The 21,699-nt window shown below is 40.1% G+C and overlaps 1 protein-coding gene across 21 annotated transcripts in view; it reads left to right on the plus strand.

Moving 5' to 3' along the window:
* Positions 1-21,699, plus strand: part of LOC129541805 (myomegalin-like) — a 214,533-nt gene that overhangs the window by 131,080 nt on the left and 61,754 nt on the right. For 8 of the 21 annotated variants that reach the window (XM_088835639.1, XM_088835637.1, XM_088835641.1 and 5 more), the window contains exons 9-19: positions 9,226-9,357; positions 10,000-10,119; positions 10,364-10,456; positions 10,592-10,804; positions 11,715-11,873; positions 12,683-12,796; positions 12,988-13,125; positions 13,834-14,013; positions 15,330-15,524; positions 18,707-18,874; positions 19,044-19,125. In XM_088835639.1, coding sequence (XP_088691765.1) covers positions 9,226-9,357; positions 10,000-10,119; positions 10,364-10,456; positions 10,592-10,804; positions 11,715-11,873; positions 12,683-12,796; positions 12,988-13,125; positions 13,834-14,013; positions 15,330-15,524; positions 18,707-18,874; positions 19,044-19,125 — 1,594 coding nt within the window. Of the gene's footprint in view, positions 1-59; positions 1,646-9,225; positions 9,358-9,999; positions 10,120-10,363; positions 10,457-10,591; positions 10,805-11,714; positions 11,874-12,682; positions 12,797-12,987; positions 13,126-13,833; positions 14,014-15,329; positions 15,525-18,706; positions 18,875-19,043; positions 19,126-21,699 lie in introns of those variants that run through there. The other 13 variants (XM_088835629.1, XM_088835630.1, XM_088835636.1 and 10 more) reach the window with 7 other exon arrangements.

Below are 21,699 nucleotides of genomic sequence, written 5' to 3' on the forward strand. Positions count from 1 at the left end.
GCGAGGGGCCGCGCTGGCCACCCCGCATGCGCAGAGCGCGGAGCCGGCCTCCTGGACTACAGCTCCCAGAGGAGTGCGCGGGCGGCCGCAGGCGTCGAGCCGCTGGCGCCATCTTGAAATCTGATCCTCAATCTCTGAGACTTTGCGTCGGCCGCGGGCGGCCGCCGCTGGACCGCGAACTCAGCCCGCTGAAAAGGGAGGACACTGAGGACACCGCGGCTGGCGGGAGAGACAGCTGGAGGAGACATGGCAGGTTCTGCGCGCGGCCTGCGCTGCTGTCACTCAGCATCCTCCTGAGGCATTTCCTCGCCCGCCGCCTCCCCGAGGGGCGGGGCTGGCCGCTCTGGTACCCAGACCCCGCGCGCGGGTGTCAGCGGAGCGCCCCTGCAGAGTGGGCACCCCACCAAGCTGTGCCATGCCAGCCGGAGGCCACCGGAGCGGGAGACGGAACGCAACCAAGCGCCAGTGAGCGATCGCCGAGCAGCAGCCGCCTCAGGGAAGCTCGGCCACCGCAGGAGGGGAGATGAAGGAGATTTGCAGGATCTGTGCCCGCGAGCTGTGCGGAAACCAGCGGCGCTGGATCTTCCACACGGCGTCCAAGCTCAACCTCCAGGTTCTGTTGTCGCACGTCCTGGGAAAGGATGTCTCCCGCGATGGCAAAGCTGAGTTTGCTTGCAGCAAGTGCGCGTTCATGCTCGATCGGATCTATAGATTCGACACCGTCATTGCCCGGATCGAAGCCCTTTCTATTGAGCGCTTGCAGAAGTTGCTGCTGGAGAAGGACCGCCTCAAGTTCTGCATTGCTAGCATGTATCGGAAGAATAACGATGACCCTGGCGCGGAGACCAAGGCGGGGAATGGAACGGTTGACATTTCCGGCTTACCGGATGTCAGATACTCTGCACTGCTCCAGGAAGACTTCGCCTATTCAGGGTTCGAGTGTTGGGTAGAAAATGAGGATCAGATTCAGGAGCACAGCTGTCATGCTTCGGAAGGCCCCGGAAATCGACCCAGGAGATGCCGAGGCTGTGCAGCTTTGCGGGTGGCTGATTCTGACTATGAAGCCATTTGTAAGGTACCTCGAAAGGTGGCGAAAAGTATCTCGTGTGGCCCCTCTACCAGATGGTCCACCAGCATTTGCACTGAAGAACCAGCGTTGTCCGAGGTTGGGCCACCGGATTTACCAAATGCAAAGGTACCGCCAGATGGAGAAAGCATGGAGGAAGGGACCCCGGGATCCTCTGTGGAATCTTTGGATGCAAGTGTCCAGGCTAGTCCTCCACAACCAAAGGATGAGGAACCTGAGAGAAGTGCAAAGGAACTTGTAAAGTGTGACTGCTGTTCCGATGAACAGGCTCCCCAGCATACGTGTAACCATAAGCTGGAGCTAGCTCTTAGCATGATTAAAGGTCTTGATTATAAGCCCATCCAGAGCCCCCGAGGGAGCAAGCTTCCTATTCCAGTGAAATCCAATCCATCTGGAACCAGGCCTGGCCATATCATGACAGATGGAGTTAGTTCTGGTTTCCTTAACAGGTCTTTGAAACCCCTTTACAAGACACCTGTGAGTTATCCCTTGGAGATTTCAGACCTGCAGGAGCTGTGGGATGATCTCTGTGAAGATTATTTGCCACTTCGGGTCCAGGTATACAAAATGGCTGTGTAGTGCCTTTCTGATTAAAGTTAGCTGGCTTCAGGATTCACATGATTTTTATCTAGGGGAAGGTTAATAGTCTAGACTTGAGAAAATTAATCATTGAACCCATTTTTGCTTTACCTTTTGCTTCTGTCCATTTTAATAAATGTGATTCACGCAAGTAATTTGCTTTCCACAATACCCTCTTTATAAGATTATCTGTTGGCTTTCCCATTAATTATTAAAATTGTACACGTTTAAGACAAATATTCATAATTCACTTTTACCCTAAAAAAATTAAATCTTATTTCTGGCACCAGAACTCTTTCCTCTCACTTGTCCTACCGCCTCTCCACTTTTGTTTGTTTGCTTTGTTTTCACTTTTAGATTTATGAATATTTTCTCCTGTGAGGGAGGGAGTTGTCAAGTTAGTCCTCCCTACAGCATTAACCCTTTCATCCCCACTGTGCCTTGAACTGATTAGAGCATAGGGTAAAGGTTTGGGGAGAACCTACTAATCCACCAAAATATTGTAATATGTGGACAACATTTATAATAAATTAAGAGGTCGAGGACTAATGATGACTTTTACATAAAAGAGATTTGGGAATTCAAAATTTAAAATGTTAAGGCAAAAAGTATCTACAGCCAGTTTGTATAATGAGCTCCATTTGAAGATGTTTGGTGTTGAGCAGGACTTCATCCATTATTGGGTGATAGAGTTTTATCTGTTTTACTCATGAATTTCTTAATGACTGGAAGATGGCAGTTGATCTTACTTTGAGCTGTTCATACCAACCTTTTTAAATTCAGTTGTGTACAGAGACCTGACAGATGCTATTTTGTTAGTGTCGGACACGACTGAAGCGACTTAGCAGCAGCAGCAGCAGTTTCAGTTAATGTTGTGAAACATCTGGCGTGTTCTACTTGATACAAATTCTTTAGTGATACCCTTACAGAGATGGACAATCTAGAAGGTGTTTTTGGAAAGCTTGCTACCAGTCACCATCATCCCAGAATCTTAGAGCTTCTAAATGAAATTGTTGATTGTCACTTGACAGCTTTGAAAAACAATTCTATTATGTATAAAATTTGCATCACAATAAGAATATGGGAGAAATATTTTTGAATTTGCACTAACTTGTCAGAAACAGCATTGTTACGGAAAAGTATGAGTATCCAAAAGTTTAAACTGTGTTTTCATTTACATAAAATGTTTAGTATGCCCAACACTTGTGTACTTTCCTTTTGCTTCCTTTTCTTTCATTGAGCTTCACAGCTAAATTTGAGCTTTCCAGTACAGTATTTCTGTGAGCCGACATAGATGTCACAGATTCATTGTAATGTTTCCATATTAAGATCTAAGAGTCGTTGGACAGAGTGGATGGGAAATATGACCAGTATTGTAGAAATATAGCCCCCTTCAAATATGGCCAATGTTGAAGAATGATGAAGACTTAGAAAACTGCAGTAAAGCAAGAGTTTTTTCCTCCATTTTAAATTTAAAATACTCTGTTGGTGCCTAGGCTCAACAAATATTGGAATTGAGACGGATTCTAAAGATCATCTCATGCAGTCTCAGAGATACGGAAAGCTCATGGTTAAATAACTTAGCTCAGGTGGAGTCAAAGGTTCCTACCCATTCTCATCCAAGACCTTTTTATTCTATATATTAAATCACATTGCCTGGTGGCATTGAATTAAATACGTACTTATTTTAAGTGCTGGGCTTTCATTCTATAACCTGAGGATGTCAGGCGGATTCTTCAGGGATAGATACTGTGAAGAAATTTGGCATCCTAATGAGCACAGTTAAAATATGGTAATTGTACCTTTAGGTCAAATCCCTTTACTTCACTGAATGTAGACATTAGAAAAAAATAGCCCTTTAATACAGCAGTATAAGACTTCTGCTGTCACTAGGCTTTACCTACCGTCTTTACTGTTTGTTGAATATTAAAACATGGAGAGGAGAGAGAAAACATTCAGCTTGAAGAATTATGGCATTTGATTGTTAAGCTATTTTCTCCAATAATTAAGAATGTGGAAGGAAATAGATTAATTAGACTTAAAGTGTTTGTAGATAAAATGTGTATTTTGGATTCCAGATCTACTGTCTAAGTCAGGTTGACTTTTATAAGCTTCTTAAGGCCTAGCGTGCTTTATGGGAAAGCAGAATTAAGTGGGACAAAGGCAGACAGATTTTTGTCTTTCTCTGAACAAGTATGGATAGAATAGAAGTAAGTGCAAATTATTTTCCTTTAGTTAAGTTGTACTCCAAATATGAAGAAAAGCTCTTCTCTCCTAAAGTGGGAGATTGTTCTGTAAGGGCATTTTGATTCCTTTGTTTAATCTGGTTACTGTTAAATGTCACCATCAGAATTCCTCCTGGTTGCCTTTCTCCTTTTTCTTTCTTTCTTATTTTAAAGCTAACGAGCAACACTGTAGTTCTGCTTACTAATTTTCTCATATTGTGCAAACTGATTTATTGCCTCCTACAGAATTTATGTCTAAACACTCAAGATTTTTCACTTATCTAAAGAAAGGTTTGAAGCCTTCTTCTATCTTGTTATTTCTTTATTGTCTGGCCCTGAACTAGAAAAGCTATGATAGGAGGGCTGTGGTCCCTTAGTGAACATTATTTCAGTTTTGGCTCATGTGCAGATTCCTTTTCTATCTAAATTCAAAGAGCGAGAGATCTTTGCTTCAAACCTGGCAATGCCAGAACCTGCTGTTGTATGACTGTGATGAATTTATCCCTCTCATAGCTTACCTACATAACCCAGAACAGGCCCTTTGCAAGATGTAAGCATTAGATGCTGCTGTATCTTCTATTACTAACAATCAGATAGAAAATTATAGCAGTTTGAGCTCTGCGACTTGCTGTTATGACTAGGAAAGTGTCAAGAAAAATGCTGTTAATCCAGATAAAAATAACTGCCTTTTAGCCTAAAGGTCTTACATTATGCAACATTAGGCCTGGAAGGAATTCTCTTTTCTGTTGCTGAAAAACATTTGTCCTGAGTCAAAAGCAACTTAAAATTATGATTACAACATGATTTTAGTAACTGATACCCTGGAGAGTAACACCCATTGAACCAGATCAAGTACTACTGATGTCATGCTCTACAAAATCTTCATAGGAGTGATTGGTTTATTTACTTGATACTCACAAGAATTAATTGTCAGCTGTTTACTCAGTGGGCCTTTGTTAAGCACTCTTTTGGCAGACTTACCTGAAAGGACTTTTTTTTTTCCTTGAGATTTAAAGTAATAAAGTACTAAGAATAAAGAAGAAACAAGCATCTTCCAGCCTTTCGGTCCATACGTTACATTTCTAGAAGAAGAGGATTCCTATGATTATGCATGCCAAGATGGGTTCAGACGAGGTCCAGACTCATTATGTGCTTTTCTGTGGCGTTCTTGGATTTACAGTTGATGTTGAAATATTTAAGTTAAACATCTCCCTTTCTATCTAGCCAGTCTTTTTTCTGAGAGAGCCACTGAGGGATTAGAACACTGGGCTGGAAATTAGAAGACAGGCCTGTTGCTTGTTTGCTTTTGTTTCTGTTGTTCACTCTAAGCAAAACTTTTTGGTTCGAGTAATATTCCAGGCATTATGGTAGGCAGTCGATTTTATAGATACGTAAGAGAAGTTACCACTTTAAGTGCATTCAACTTAATTGGATCCTATTTCCAGTGTAACTTTGGACAGATTATTTGCCTGTTTATAAGTCTCCATTTTCTCACATGTGAGTTGAGAGTGGATCAGATGATGATTAGTTTATAAAGTGTCCTTCATGGGTCTAAGACTTTTTGGTTTGAAGTGACTAAATATGGCTACCTTCCCTGGCATTTAAAACTTGAAGCTATTTTACTTAATTCTGCTTGTTACAGTTTAAGTTTGAAAAGTACTTTAAAATAGATGTTGTTGGAAAGTTGTTTTACACCGAGGAAGTAAGAAGTCAAGTTTTGTAGAGAATGTTTTATTGTTAAGTGATTAAGTTATTTGTCAGTAGAATTGTTGTAAATATCTATTAAAAGAGTTGCCTCTCCCATGTTTGACATAATTCACATTGCTTCAGGGCAAGGCTCCCCTTTATACCCACAACAACAAATATCTCAATTTTTTCTAGGAGTCCTTATCCTTGCTGCTGGTCTCTTTCTTCCCACTTCCACTATCCAGGCCTGTTGACTTTGCTTGCAAAACATGTCCAAATCTATCCATTTCTCTTTCCCTCCTTTATTACCACTATAATCCAAAGCAGTATTTTCACTCCCCATGCAGCAGCCTCCTAGCTGGTCTTCTCGTTTCTCCTGGTGCTCTCCAACAGTTCAGTCATCACATAGCAACTAGAGTGATCTTTTAAAAATTTAAATATAATTGATTACTTTTCTGTTAAAAGCACTGCAGTCCATTCCCGTGTCAATAAGGATGAAATACAGCTTCATTACCTGTGGTGCACAGAAGCTGCATCTGATCTGGCCCCTGCCTGCCTCCCCACTTCATCATGTGTCAGCACCATCTTTGCCCATCGTGCTCTGGCCCTGTGTGCTCCAGCAAGGCAACCATTAGCCTTGTGTGGCTGTTGACCACGTGAAATGTGGCTAGTCCAAATTGAGATATGCTGGGAGTGTACAGGGAGTGTACAGTATACCTTTAATTTAAAAGGAACAATGTAAAGAATTAGTATCTTGTTAATTTTCATATAGCATGCATTCTTGTGACAATATTTTAAATATAATATATTTGGTCAAAATGTTTCATTGAAGGGTTTCCCTGATAGCTCAGTTGGTAAAGAATCCACCTGCAATGCAGGAGACCCCAGTTCGATTCCTGGATCAGGAAGATCCCCTGGAGAAGGGATAGGCTATACTTCAGATAGCCCACTCCAGTATTCTTGGGCTTCCCTTGTGGCTCATCAAGACCTGAAGAGCCTCTTGATGAAAGTGAAAGAGGAGAGTGAAAAAGTTGGCTTAAAACTCAACATTCAGAAAACTAAGGTCATGACATCTGGTCCCATCACTTCATGGCAAATAGATGTGGAAACAGTGAGAGACTTTATTTTTTTAGGCTCCAAAATCACTGCAGATGGCGATTGCAGCCATGAAATTAAAAGATGCTTGCTCCTTGGAAGAAAAGATATGACCAACCTCGACAGTATATTTAAAAGCAGAGACATTACTTTGCCAGCAAAAGTCCATCTAGACAAAGCTATGGTTTTTCCAGGAGTCATGTATGGATGTGAGAGTTGGACTATAAAGAAAGCTGAGCACCAAAGAATTGATGCTTTTGAACTGCAGTATTGGAGAAGACTCTTGAGAGTCCCTTGGACTGCAAGGAGATCCAACCAGTCCATCCTAAAGGAGATCAGTCCTGAATATTCATTGGAAGGACTGATGCTGAAGCTGAAACTCCAATACTTTGGCCACCTGATGCAAAGAGCTGACTCATTGGAAAAGACCCTGATGCTGGGAAAGATCGAAGGCGAGAGGAGTAGGGGACGACAGAGAATGAGATGGTTGGATGGCATCACCGACTCAATGGACATGAGTTTGAATAAACTCCAGGAGTTGGTGATGGATAGGGAGGCCTAGCATGCTGCAGTCCAAGGGGTTGCAAAGAATCAGACACGACTGAGCAACTGAACTGTGGCTCAGCTGGTAAAGAATCCACCCGCGATGCGGGAGACCTGGATTTTGATCCCTGGGTTGGGAAGATTCCCTGGAGAAGGGAAAGGCTACCTACTCCAGTATTCTGGTCTGAAGAGTCAGACACGACTGAGTGGCAAAATGTTTTATTAAAATTATTTATTTTTTACTTTAGTCAATGAAGATACCAGAAAATTTTAAATTACACATGTAGCTTACCTTATATTTCTGTTGGAAAGTACTTCTCCATCCACAAAGCCGTTTTTCTTTCCTAGGGTCAAATCTACCCTAGATCTTTTCCATGAGTTGTTCCTCTGCCTAGATCTTTGCATTACTGGTTCCTTATCAGGTAGATCTTCATTTAAATGCTGTCTGAAAGAGACCTCCCACTGATCAGCCAATTTAGAGTAACTTAATGACTTTGTCCTGCTTACCTGTTTCCTTGTCACTATCTTTTATCTTGTGTATTTCCTTGTTCTTTTATTTTGTAGCTCCCCACTCCCCCTCCCATAGTGCTTTGCATATTAGGATACTTCGTAGATGTTTTTTAAAATGATGAACAGCACTGGGAGAATAAAAAAGATTTTTCTTCTGAAATCTTTATTAAGAAAGAAACTGAAAGGCACTCAATTGTGTCTGACTGTGCGACCCCATGGACTGTAGCCTGCCAGGCTCCTCTGTCCTTGAAATTCTCCAGGCCAGAATACTGGAGTGCGTAGCCATTCCCTTCCCAACCCATGGATTGAACCCAGGTCTCCTGTGTTGCAAGCAGATTCTTTACCATCTGAGCCAGGAGGGAAGCCCATACTTCCAGTCAGTTGCTATCAGGAAGTGGTTTAAGGTCAGCTGTAACCCCACAGCCTGGAAGGTGGTAGTCAGAACTTGAACGTGTGAGGTAAAGAAAAAATGAAGAGCAGTTCCCTTTTTTCTCTTCCTAATGGATTTGTATTTTCCCTAATTGGGAGTAGGAGAGAAGAGGGGAGGAAACAGGGAGAGAAAAGGTGGAATTTAATGCCACAGTGAATTGCTAAAGTTTTAATTCTGTATCTTAGCTCATAATGAATATTAGGTCAAGTTCAATAAGTTTATCTTAGTCTGATTGATTGTCCCAAATATAAATAGATGTTTATTTTTTCTCTTAAGTCTTTTTGATGAATTGATATTCCTGTAAAACATACCTCCTTCCCAGACCTTATGGATTTTAAATTCTAATTTTTATTTTTCACTTTGAAATAATTTCAAACTTAGAGAAGTCTTAAGTACAAAGATCTCCCAAGTTCACCAGTTGCTAATATTTACTCAGATTTATCAGTTGCTAATATGTTGCTACAATTGCTTTATCACTCCAACTATCTGTAGACACATTTTTTATTTCTGAATTAGTTGAAGATATATCTTTATGCTCAATAAGCATGTAATTCCTAAAGATAGCATAACAACAATTCAGTTATCAAAGTTAGGAATTTTAGTATTGATTAAATACTATTATCTAATGTATGCTCCATAGTTGAAATCTACTCACTTTTCTAATAATGTGAACTAGGCATACTATAAGGAAGGTAGTTGAACTATAACTTTTTCTCCCCTAGGGATGGTAGAAATTTGATCTTTTGAATTCCCTGATTAAAAATAGAATATAGCACATATTTGGTCATCATGAGTGTTTTATAAAATCCTCCCTTCTTTTTAATTTCTGAATTACTTGCTTTGAGTAGTGTTTGTGTAGGTTCATACAGAAAGGTAGGAACGGTAGCTTGGGAGTAAGTGACTTGATAAGTTGTAATAAGGAACAGAACTTTTCCTTGTCTTCATCAATTCATACCGATGATCCATTCAGCAGCTGTAATTTTCTAAGTTTCTGGCAAAAGAGGCCGAAAACATTTGAAGAATAAAATTTATCATCAGGTGCACTTAACTTGTCTTGTGCTTCTTCCTAGCCCATGACTGAAGACTTACTCAAACAACAGAAGTTGAATTCAAATGAGACCAGTACAACTCTGCAGTCTGTATCTGATTCCCATCTGGCAGAACTCCAGGAAAAAATCCAGCAAACAGAGACCACCAACAAGGTATGACCAAAACCATGCCCTTGGGGATCACAGGGTTTCTTTATGTTCTTAGAAGTGTAGCTCTTTCCTTTCTGTCTCAAGTGTTTTAGTCTGTTATGCATAGATCAGAATTTCTGCTGTCTTTTAGGTCTGAAATTAAAACTTGAATATGGTTTTTAACTGGATAAGGTACTGAGACAAGAAGTTTATGCCTTTGATTTAACTTTTGACCTTTCTCCAGCCCATGGGTTTTAACATCTGCTTAGAACAAACTTCCCACAATTTGGGATGCAGCACTCCTTGCTTATCGTGCCCTTGTTGTGTCCTGTCATATGGTAGATAGCAAAAGCTCCTTAGTCTTTGTATAAAGGATCCGGAGTGACTCATGTGGACAAGCACCCCCAGTCCGGCTGCTGTCATAGAGAAAGCACAGCTCATGAGAGTTGAAGCAACTGAGTACTGAAGGAAGTATCTCATATCTCCTGCTACTTTGTCTTGCTGATTTGACTTGAGACTTCATGGTTACACTGTGTGGGGGAAAATAGCAATGTCACATCCCCTAAGAAATCCTTTAAACCTAGATTTGAGGACAGATTTCATGGTTGCATTTAAGAGTAAAAGAAATCATTGACCTACCAAACTGTTTTTCTTTACTGAATTCAGATTCTTCAAGAAAAATTGAATGAAATGAGCTGTGAACTGAAGTCTGTGCAGGAGTCATCTCAGAAGCAAGATGATACAATTCAAAACCTTAAGGAAACTCTGAAAAGCAGGGAAAGTGAGGTAAAATGTTTGGCAATCATTTGGACCTATGAGGAAATGGTTTTTTCCATCAAAGTAGACGAGTATCCTGTAATTTGTAGAAATGGATATTTTCAGCCTAACAGATCTTAGAGAAATTGTAGTGTCATCTAGATTGGTATTTTGGAATAGGCCTGTTACTAAAATCCATATAGGTGAGATAATAAGATAATGGAGTTTATACTTAGTTTGCTAACATGTTTGGTACCCCCTCTTTCGTTTGCAGACCGAGGAGTTGTACCAGGTGATTGAAGGTCAAAACGACACAATGGCTAAGCTTCGAGAAATGCTGCACCAGAGTCAGCTTAAACAGCTTCATGTATGTGAGGGTCACCCAGGACAGGAGGCATCACTTGAGGATGTGCCACTCTCAGCCGCGGTCTTGATCTTGTTGGTCTTCTTGGCTGCTCAGTGCCGGCCCTTCTTGTGATGATGCTTTTCCCTCTCTTTTCAGAACTCAGAGGGTACTTCCCCAGCTCAGCAACAGGTGGCTCTCCTTGATCTTCAAAGTGCTTTATTCTGCAGCCAGCTTGAAATACAGAAGCTCCAGAGGGCAGTACGACAAAAAGAACGGCAGCTGGCTGATGCTAGACGATGTGTGCGCTTTGTAGAAGCTGCAGCGCAGGAGAGAGAACAGCAGAAAGAGGCTTCTTGGAAACATAACCAAGTAAATCATTAATCGTTGTGTGGCAGTGTGTAAAGGTGAACTTTGCCCTGGTAATAACTTTTTATAAGGATAGCTTGTGTTGAACTTACATAATCTAAGTAATTCAGTTCAACATTTGCTAACCCTTATTCTGTATGCCAGGTATTGGGCTGTGTTCTGGAAATACAAGAGTGACTATCACGGGCGCTTTCCTCCTAAGTTACTTGTAATATAGTATGAGAGACAGTCACGTAAGCAGTATTTCAGTGTGGTAAATACTGTAGAGGAGGCATAGGCATCCTACAGGAATATATAGTGTGGTAAATACTGTAGAGGAGGCACAAGGATCCTAGAGGAATATACAGGGAGAGCTGAGGGAGTCAGAGGAAGCTTCATAAAGGAGCATATTGTCTAAGATTATTCTTGAGGGGTGGGTAAAAGTCAGTGAGGCAGAAAAGCAGGAAGACCAACCAAGTGAGAGGAATGGCATGCATGGTTAGCCATGTCTGCTTTTTAAAAAAAATTAAAACATGTAATTTTTAAATAGTTTCTTGTTAGCTTGGAAAAAATGCTCCCAGTTCTTTTTTAAGATTTAAAAGGATGGGTAGTAATTGTGTATCCTTGAGCTTATTGGTAAAATAAAGGATCCACGTTTATACTGGAACCAAATCCCACTTAGTGCCTATATAGTTATATCACTTTTAAGCCAAAAAGTAAGTATTGAATCATAGTATTAATACTCCCATCCACAGTTCCCATAGTTTCCCTCATCCTACTCGACTCTTGTAGTATTTCTTTCATAATTTTAAGAATGGCACTTTTTGCTACTTTATTTTTTTGTTCTCTATGCCTTGAAAGTTTTAAGGCCTCCGTATCTAATGACCATGTGAAAATTTTAGATTGTTTGAAAAAGGGAATCTGTTTCATTCAGGAATTGCGAAAAGCCTTACAGCAGCTACAAGGAGAACTTCAGAGTAAGAGCCAACAGCTTCATACCCTGGAGGCTGAAAAATATAATGAGATTCGCACCCAAGAGCAGCACATTCAGCACCTCCACCGCAGTCTGAGCCATAAAGAGCAGCTACTTCAGGTGAGCCCACAGAATGACTCAGCTGAAACTGAGTTCACAGGACACGGGGATCTGTGTTCCTATCATCTCAAAGGGTCTGTCCACTTGTGTTGAGTACCTGCTACATATAGAACGTTGAGATTTGGGAACCAGGAGGATTCAAAAGAAATAGAAAGTACAATCCGTGAACCACGACGATAACCAGCAAGTGTAGGAAATAAGAACTACAGACCTGAAAGACTTAAGCAGTAAATGTTCAGCCAATAATTATTAAGCATCTCTGTGAGTCAGATACCAGGCCAGGAATGGGGAAGATGAAGAGAAGATATGTCTTCTGCTCCCACTGAAGACCTCTATACATCCAGTTATTTAGGTGATAAAATGTAAGTTATAGGGGGAAAAATGAAAGACTAAGGAAGAGAGTGGTCACCTCTACCACCTACTCTAAGATTTAGTCACATTGAATACCTTATATCTCACTGACCGTATGATTTCTTTCCTTATACGCATACATATTATACCTACCTTTTTTCTCCACATAGCCTCTTAGGCAACTCCTGGTGCTTTAAGAGCAGTTGTAACCTCTTTCGTGAGAACTTTAGTGACACCTTCAGGCAGAGTTAGGCAGTGCATCCTGAGTTTATACTCATGTATACGATGCAGAATTGTTGGCACTTTTTGTGTCTGTTATCTGCTAAACTGTGTTCCCCTTGAGAGTGATCACATTGTGTTTTTTATCCTGAAACACTAACAGATTTCTTGACACAGTATAGGAATTCAGTTAATACTAAGTAAAATGAATAAAGGAAATTATTTCTTGGTCCTGTTAGGAATTTCGGGAGCTCCTGCAGTACCGAAATAACTCAGACAAAACCCTTGAAGCAAATGAAATGTTGCTTGAGAAACTTAGGCAAAGGATACAAGATAGAGATGTTGCCCTAGAGGTATGTACCATAATTCTGCTCATGATGCTAGGGTTATTCTGTCCCCAGAGGGATTATAGAAATGTGTTGTTAACTGAATTTGCTGCTTTTTGGAGTTGGTTTTCTATTCTTTTATATTTGGAATCTTATTGAATAAGCGTAATCAGAATAGTGGTTCTTATGGAGCTTTTGGATGCTTACTTTGCTTGCAGCGGGCTATAGATGAAAAGTTCTCCAGCCTAGAAGAAAAGGAGAAAGAACTGCGTCAACTTCATCTTGCCATGAGAGAGCGAGATCACGACTTAGAGAGGCTGCGCGGTATCCTCTCCTCCAATGAAGCTACCATGCAGGTAAGAGCAAACTCTGTCATGACTTGGCATCCCTCTTCCACTTGGATTCTAAGCCTGAAGCATCACCCCTTCCATCATTTGCTGAAAATCAGGATATTTGTTTTATATATTAAAAAATACAAAACCAAACAAAAATAGCAGTCATTAATTCTGTTATCATAGAAGACGGAGTGAGAAGTTTTAGCACTTCTAGTATGAACTTTGTAGGACAGGGCAGTGAATATGGATTCATAGTTCTGATTTATTTCTAATCCTTGTCAGTGTTTATATGCTTTTATAGAACCATTGCTCAGATGCAACTATTATATTGTATTTTTCTCATTAATATTATGTACATGTCTGTGTATAACCATAGTCAAGAGTTCTTGTTTCTCTTATTAATATTTACTCTGGGTTATTTTTGTATATTTCTTTTAGATCTTTAATATCTAGCCATCTGGAACTTCTTAAAGAAGTTCTTCACTTCCTCCAAAATACTTTATTTAGGACATACATTATATCTATCTCTCTACAAACTAGATAAGAGTTTCTAATAACAAAAAATAGAATAATATGGCATTGTTAGATTAGATACAAAGTTTTTCCTTTTGCAAAATAAATAGATAAGATAATGTGGGAGATAATGTAAAGGTGAGTCAGGTCTCCTGTTCATGTTGAGGAGTGTGGGGTGGCTCTTTGACTGAGCAACTGCTGTCTCTGTGACTGTAGAGTATGGAAAGTCTCCTGAGGTCCAAAGGCCTGGAAGTGGAACAGTTGTCTGCCACCTGTCAGAACCTCCAGTGGCTGAAAGAAGAAATAGAAACCAAATTTAGCCGTTGGCAGAAGGAGCAAGAAAGCATCATTCAGCAGCTCCAGACATCTCTGCATGACAGGAACAAAGAAGTGGAGGCAAGGATTTAGTTAACTTAAGGCCAGTCGGTTTAGTGATGACATAATCTCAGTCTGTGATTAGGACTCTTGAGGTCTGAGAGGCTGCTGACCCAAGGGTTTAATTCCATCCTGTGCCTGGGCAGGTCATTGGCTATCATGGGAATTTTTTCCCTACACCTATAAACTCAAGGGACTTCCCTGGTGGCTCAGAGGGTGAAGCATCTGCCTGTAATGCAGGAGACCTGGGTTCGATCCCTGGGTCGGGAAGATCCCCTGGAGAAGGAAATGGCAAGCCACTCTAGTACTCTTGCCTGAAAAATCCCATGGACAGAGAAGCCTACAGTCCACAGGGTCACAAAGAATCAGACACGACTGAGCAACTTCACTTCACATAAACTCAAGGGGACAATTATCTTTCTCAAAGAAGTGATGTGAGAATTAATGAGATCTAAAAAATATACCCATAATATGATAAGTAACCTTTGTTACGGTGCGTATGCTGTGTTAGGCACTGTTTTAAGAGCTTACTGCTACTGCTTAGTCACTTTGCTCATGTCTGACTATGCAACCCTATGGACTGTAGCCCGCCAGGCTCCTCTGTCCATGGGATTCTCCAGGCAAGAATACTGGAGTGGGTTGCCATGCCCTTCTCCAGGGGATCTTTCCCACCCGGGGATCAAACCCTGATCTCCTGCATTGCAGCCAGATTCTTTACCACTGAGCCACCAGGGAAGCCCCGTTTTAAGAGCTTAATGGATATTAATTCACTGAATCCTTGCAAACCTATGAGGTACATACTGTTATTCCTCTTTTACAGTCAAGGGAACAGACTTCCTAAGTGAATTAACTTGTCCAAAGTGACATAGCTAGTAAGTGGTATAACCAGTGTGCAACCCAGATGGTGCGGCTCCATACTTCTAACCACCATGAATTACCTCCTCGTACAGACCTTGGAGCTACATCACCGTGCTTATAAAAACAGCGCTTGTTGTTTTTTGCAGTTTATCATTGTGTGTTCCCCTATAACGTTAAACTGGGGAGAAAATAAAATAAATGAGCTGAGTGCCCTTTTATCCCCATCTAATGTCATTACGTGCCCTGAGCATATAAGGAAAGGACTTATTTTAGAAAACGACATGTAAGTTGCCATTCTAAGGTTTTTTTTTTTTCTGTATTACTAGTGTTCATTCACTGTGTATTGACAGTCTTTTATGTGCAAGGCCTGTGCTAGATCTGGGGCAACAAAAATGAGTAAAACATCATACTTGCTGTCTCTTCTATGATAGATTCTTTAATTCTTTCCTCCAGAACTTACACGCTCTCTCCTGTATTAGGATCTTACCGCAACATTGCTCTGCAAACTTGGACCAGGGCAGAATGAGATAGCTGAGGAGCTGTGCCAGCGTCTACAGCGGAAGGAAAGGATGCTGCAGGACCTTCTAAGTGATCGGAACAAGCAAGCGGTGGAATATGAAATGGAGATTCAGGGCCTGCTTCAGTCCATGAGCACCAGAGAGCAGGAGAGCCAAGTAAGGACTCATGCACAGGCTGGAAGAGTATCACCCTGTACATTTATAGTCCACACTATAGAAAGCATTAGATCCTTGTAACTTGTAACATTTACATTGTCTTAAGTCCATTCTATTAGCTTCTTTTCCTTCAGCCTATTGACTAAACTATAGTTTTACATGAATCATCAAGTGAAAGTCACTCAGTCGTATCCAACTCTATGACCCTATGGACTATACAGTCCTTGGAATTCTTCAGCCAGAATACTGGAGTGGGTAGCCATTCCCTTTTTCAGGGGATCTTCCCAACTCAGGGATCAAAACCACATCTTTCCCGCATTGCAGGCGGATTTTTTACCAGCTGAGCCACCAGGGAAGCCCATATGAACTATTTCTAGAACACTTTGCTTTTGGAGGGTGCCTAAATATAATACATATCCCCACTCATTAAGTTCATTATGTATTGATAACATTTTCCTTTCCTTAATGTTCTGATAATTTGGACTGAAAGGAATATGGGGTTCTGAGTGTTTTGATTTTGATTGTAAATTATCAAGACTTGAGTGATATTTTGTTTCTACCCAAGATATGGGGAAGCTTATTCTTTGTACATTTTCTCTTAATTCATGTAAAATCTGAAGAAAAGGTTTTTTTCAAAGCCATGATGAGAATAAACAATCTCATAGTAATATGGGATATAGTAATTTCAAAATAACAATACACAAATATTTCAAAAGCAGATTCTTAATTTATCCTCATTTCCATATATCTTTCTCCTAAAGGCTAGAGTCTGGTATAGTTGGCTTGTGCTACATTTCAGGGACCAGTCACTTAGAATTCCCTCTAGTCAGTTTTCAGAGGGAAATAGATTCTTATCATTTGCCTATGTTATTTGGCCCTAAGAGTCTCTAATGCTTCGTTATAGTATGGGATGGTTATATTCCACTCATCCAGTTCTTAGGCCCACTGAAGTAAATACACAGTTTGTTAGAAACATGCTGCTTTGTGTGGCAGAAACTGCTTTTATTTTATTTTTAATTTATTTATTTTAATTGGAGGCTAATTACTTTACATTATTGCATTGGTTTTGCCATACACTGACATGAATCTGCCCCAGGTGTACATATGTTCCCCATCTTGAACCCCCCTCCCACCTCCCTCCCCATCCCATCCCTCTGGTTCATCCCAGTACACCAGCCCCGAGCATCCTGTATCATGCATCGAACTTGGACTGGTGATTCGTTTCACATATGATAATATACATGTTTCAATGCCATTCTCCCAAATCATCCCACCCTTGTCCTCTCCCACAGAGTCCAAATTGCTTTTAGAGTGATCTAACAAAATCACTGTAAATTATTTAAAAATTTGGAAGGAGACTAATGAGTCTTTGAGTTTTCTTTTTCACCCTTTTGTCATGTGAAAGAATTAGTCTTATTATACTTAATATACACATATATGTTGTGTATGTGTTGGTAGTAAAGTAATGGAATCTAAGAGATGCCTGAAATTACAAAAGATCTTCAGCTCAAGGAAGAGTAGTGATTGTATTCTTCTAGATGTGCTTCTTGAATTTTATATGCAGAAAAATCCCTCAAATAGCTTTTAAAAAACATAGCCTCAAAAATATGCATTTCTTACAAGCTTGCAGATGATGGTGATGCTGCTGGTCCGTGGACCACACTTGGAGGAGTGGTGCTAAAAGCAGCGTTACTAGAAAAAGAGTCAAGCCAGTTAGATCATATGTATGACACAAGATATCTTGTGTATTACTTACTCTGTTTCTTCCCATAATCTAACAGATTTTTATTAAGGCAAATTAATAACATACTGTTACCTCTAATATGGTTATGTCCAAATCCCTAAAGAGTCTGAATTTTCCATGCTAAAACTAGAAGGTTATTCTTTCATTTCTCTTGGAAGTTATGATGAGGGCTCAGCTTCTTATTTAAAACAGTAGTAATTCTCCCCAGAGATCACTGATCTGACATAGCCATCATCTTAAACATTCTTAGTAATTTTAGTCTTAGTTTGTTATTTCTGGATTTTCTGATTAAATGCAGACTATGTGGCATGCTAAGTTGCTTCAGTTGTGTCTGACTCTTTGTGACCCTGTTGACTATAGCCCACCAGGCTCCTCTGTCCATATGGATTCTCCAGGCTGGAACACTGGAGTGGGTTGCCATGCCCTCTTCCAGAGAACCTTCCCAACCCAGGGATTGAACCCATGTCTCTTATGTCTCCTGCATTGGCAGGCAGGTTCTTTATCAGTTTTTTCCTTATTGCGCCATCATGTGTGTTAGTAAACTATGGGATTTGAAATGAAATAAACCGGTGTGATTTTGAGGTCCAGATTCTCCTGGTCATGTGGTCTGATAAAAATGTTTCTGTGTGATTCATTCAATATCTAGGTCTTGAGTGCCTATGTATTGAGTGCCCTCTATGGGTCAGACCCTCTTCTGGGAGCTTGGGATTCAGCACTGAATGAAACATCACAGTGCTTGCTCTTAGAAAACTTTCATCCAGTTGCAGGTGTTGGGGGAGAGAGAGACAATAACAGATACATTGATTACTGGTAAGTGCAATGTAAAAAAGTGTAGCAGGTCAGCAGAAACTGGGAGTAGAGATGAGCTTGCTGCATTTAGATAGGAAATGCAGAAAAGACCACTCTGAAAAGTTGAAATTTGGCAGAGTCCTTGAAGAAGGAAATGGAAACCCATTCCAGTATTCTTTCCTGGAGAAGTCCATGAACAGAGGAGCCTGATGGGCTACAGTTCATGGGGTCACAAAGAGTCAGACACGACTGAGTGACTGACACTTTCCTAGACATTTTAAGGGAGCAAACCACACCAATGACAAATGTTTGGGCAAAGACCATCCATGCCAAAGGCACATGTATCCCCAAGTAAAGAAAGACGTCAGTTACCCAGTTCAATACGTTATTAGCCTGGCATTTCCAGCAGAACCAATTTCAGATTAGTTTATCTATGATAGACATGTTATGTTCTGTTTTTCCAGTATTCTATGAGAGACTTTCTTTCCACTCCTTGACTGTTTTCTCCTATAAAATGAAAGCAAGGAAATGATTTCTTAGAGCCCCACTAACTTTTTTTTAAATGGTTGGCTTTTAACAAATGACATCAGAACACAAATTTTGTTTTATTAGAGTCTCTCTCTCATGTTGCCTGTGATTTTCTTACTAGGCTGCTGCAGAAAAGATGGTACAAGCTCTAATGGAAAGAAATTCAGAATTACAGGCCCTGCGCCAATATTTAGGAGGGAAAGATTTCATGATGTCCCAAGCACTCCTCTCTAACCGACCAGCTGAAGTTACCTCCATCAGCCCCCATCTTGGAGAGCAAACTAATCAAGTGAGAACTATAGACTTGTATAGATGTTTATGCCAGCTGCATTTTCTTTTTATATCTGACGCATAAGTATGATAATTTTAATACCAAGTTTGTGACGATGTTCCAAGTCCTGTCATTGTGATCATGGTTCCTGTATCTTCCTAAATCCCCTGACTCTTCCAATTTTTAGGGTTCAGTGCATATACCCTCCAGAGATGATAGCACTTCATTGACTGCCAAAGGGGATGCTAGCGTACCCAGGTCCTCATTAGGTAAGTATCAAATTTGAGTTCATTAAGGAATCTCTGTCTTTCCTTCTTGTAACATTCTGTTAACAGATTTCACCAAGACCCTCTTTCTCTTCCTACCTTAATGGAAAAAATAAGCTTGGATTCCACTGAAAGACTGAAGGTATGTCTATTTTAGGGAGAATTGACTTTACCTTACATTGAATTAAAGCTATTGTTCTGGCTATACAATTTGGCCCAAAGAAGCTGCATCCTAATTTTCCTTTTCAGATAGCTTTGCAGGGACTCAAGAATGCAGGAGGCAGTGTTTTCAAACCTGCACGGCAGGACCATGGGGCTGATACCTTCTCCTGAGTATCTTTGAAGCAAGCTGAGGCTACTTACTGTACCTTGACATAAGTTATATTACAGTATTGGAAAGAATAGGCAGTGTGCATTGAGTCATTTGCCAAGCTCTGCCCCATCCAAGAAGTGGTTGTAGGCCTTGAAGTCCATAAAAGTAACTGAATTTTATGTGAGATGTGAGCAAAACTCAAAGTGAATGCCTTAGATTAGTCTCAGAGACCAAAATATTAGGATCTGGAGAAGTGTTACAGAAACAGGGGCTCACCACGATTTATGACTTGGTGATTATAGTGCTGACAGAAGTGTTGTGGACTTGAAGAATTAACTTACGGTTTTTTAAATGATTTTCAGACTGTAAAAACTTTGTGTCTGTTTTATAGTATAGGGCATTGTGGAATTCATATGTAAGTTGTGCAAGTAATCATTTTTTAGTGGGAAATTTTAGTCGAAGAGTAAAGATGCTGGATTTGTTTCATTTACTCCCTATTTACCTTTTTAAAAAAGCATCTTTCCCCAATTTATTTTGTAAATTTCAAACCTATATAAAAGTGGCAAAAATAGTACAGTGAGTACCCATGTACATTTTTATTAAGATTCACCAACTGTTAACATTTTGCCACTTTTGCCTTATTTCTTGCATGTATGTGTGTGTACACACAGGTGTAATGTTTTTTCTGAACCATTTAGAAATTACAGAGATCCTGACACTTCATCCCTAAATACTTCATTAAACAAGAGCAATCTCCTGGGTAACTACAATTACCATGTTCAGTCAGTAGCTTTAACATAGTCCCAGCATCTAATGTGCAGTCTGTTTTCAGGGTTTCCATTGTCCCTGTAATACTCTTGATTGCTGGTTGTTTTCTTCCCTCCCTACTGTCATGGTTCTTTAGTCTCCTTTAATCTAGAACCATTTTCTAGCCTTTTTTGTCTTTTTTTTTGCAATTAGCAGTTTTTTCAGTTTCAAGTGTGATTTGTAATGTTGTGTTTGTTCCCAGTGTACAGCAAAGTGATTCTGTTCTATATATTCTTTATCAAATTCTTTTACATTATGGTTTATCACAGGTTATTGAATATAACCCTTTGCCATACAGTAGGACCTTGTTGTTTATCCATTCTATATATAATAGTTTGCATCTGCCAGCCCCTAATTCCCAATCCAACCCTCCACCATCCCCGCTTGGCAACCACAAGTCTGTTCTTTGACATTGGCATTTTTTAAAGCGCTGGGCCAGCTAATCGCCCTCAGTTTGGCTCTGATTGTCTCCTCATGGTTAGATTCAAGTTAAACATCTTTGGCAAGAATGCTGCATGGGTGATATCTTTCTTGGTGCAATGCCTCAGGAGCACATGGTATCTCCTTGTGTTATGATCAGTGATCTTAAGTTTAGTCATTCGGTTAAGGTTGTATGTATCCACCAGATGTCTCCATTGTAAAGGTTCGTTTTCCCCTTTGTAATTAATAAGTGATAAGTGATCTGCCCAAATACCTTAAGGTGTTGATAGTTCTGGTTTCCCACAGTCGTTCACCCAGTGGTTTTAGCATCCTCCAAGCTTGCTTGTACCCACTGTTACTTTGGTAGTTTAGAAGACTGATTTTCTGTTTCTAAAATTCCTTCTTTCCTTAGTAGTGTGTCTTCTTGTATAAAGAAGAGGTGCCCTTTCCCTGTCCTTTCTACTCCATTTGTTTGTTTATATCAGTATGAAGTAATGGGTTGTTTGTTTTTTAAAAAAAATATTATCCATTTCTGTCATTCTTCCACTTGATGACCAAATTATCCGGGATTTGGCTAATTGGAGCCCCTTCAAACTGTTCCTCTGTCCTTTCAATAATTCTTCATCAGTTTTTGATTACTTCCATGGTTTCTGGCACAAGAAGATGTTATGTAATTACCTTTTTCTTTGCCTGCCTCAGCCCTGAAATTATCCATTACTTCAGGCAGCTCTCTAGTTCCTTTTAATGGGTAATGGCATTTATATACTAATACCTGGGCATAAGATAAGTTCATCACTTCAGGTATGTCCTTTGCTTCTAGGCCCTTTTAAGTGAAAAGAGCTAAGGATGTATATATGTGTGTGTATCACCTGTTGATACTGGTTCCTCTAATTCTAGTTTAACAGTAAAAGTTCTTTCTCTCCCTTATTTTATATTTATATCTCCCTTCTCCCAACATTGAGAAACCTGGTTACTTATAACATCACTATATTTATATATTTGCATAATACAGAAAAATAGTTTCAGAATGGATATAT

Source organism: Moschus berezovskii, chromosome 4 (genome assembly GCF_049115385.1).
Source record: "Moschus berezovskii isolate FMDL1 chromosome 4, NW_MosBer_1.0, whole genome shotgun sequence".
Taxonomy (NCBI): Eukaryota; Metazoa; Chordata; class Mammalia; order Artiodactyla; family Moschidae; genus Moschus; species Moschus berezovskii.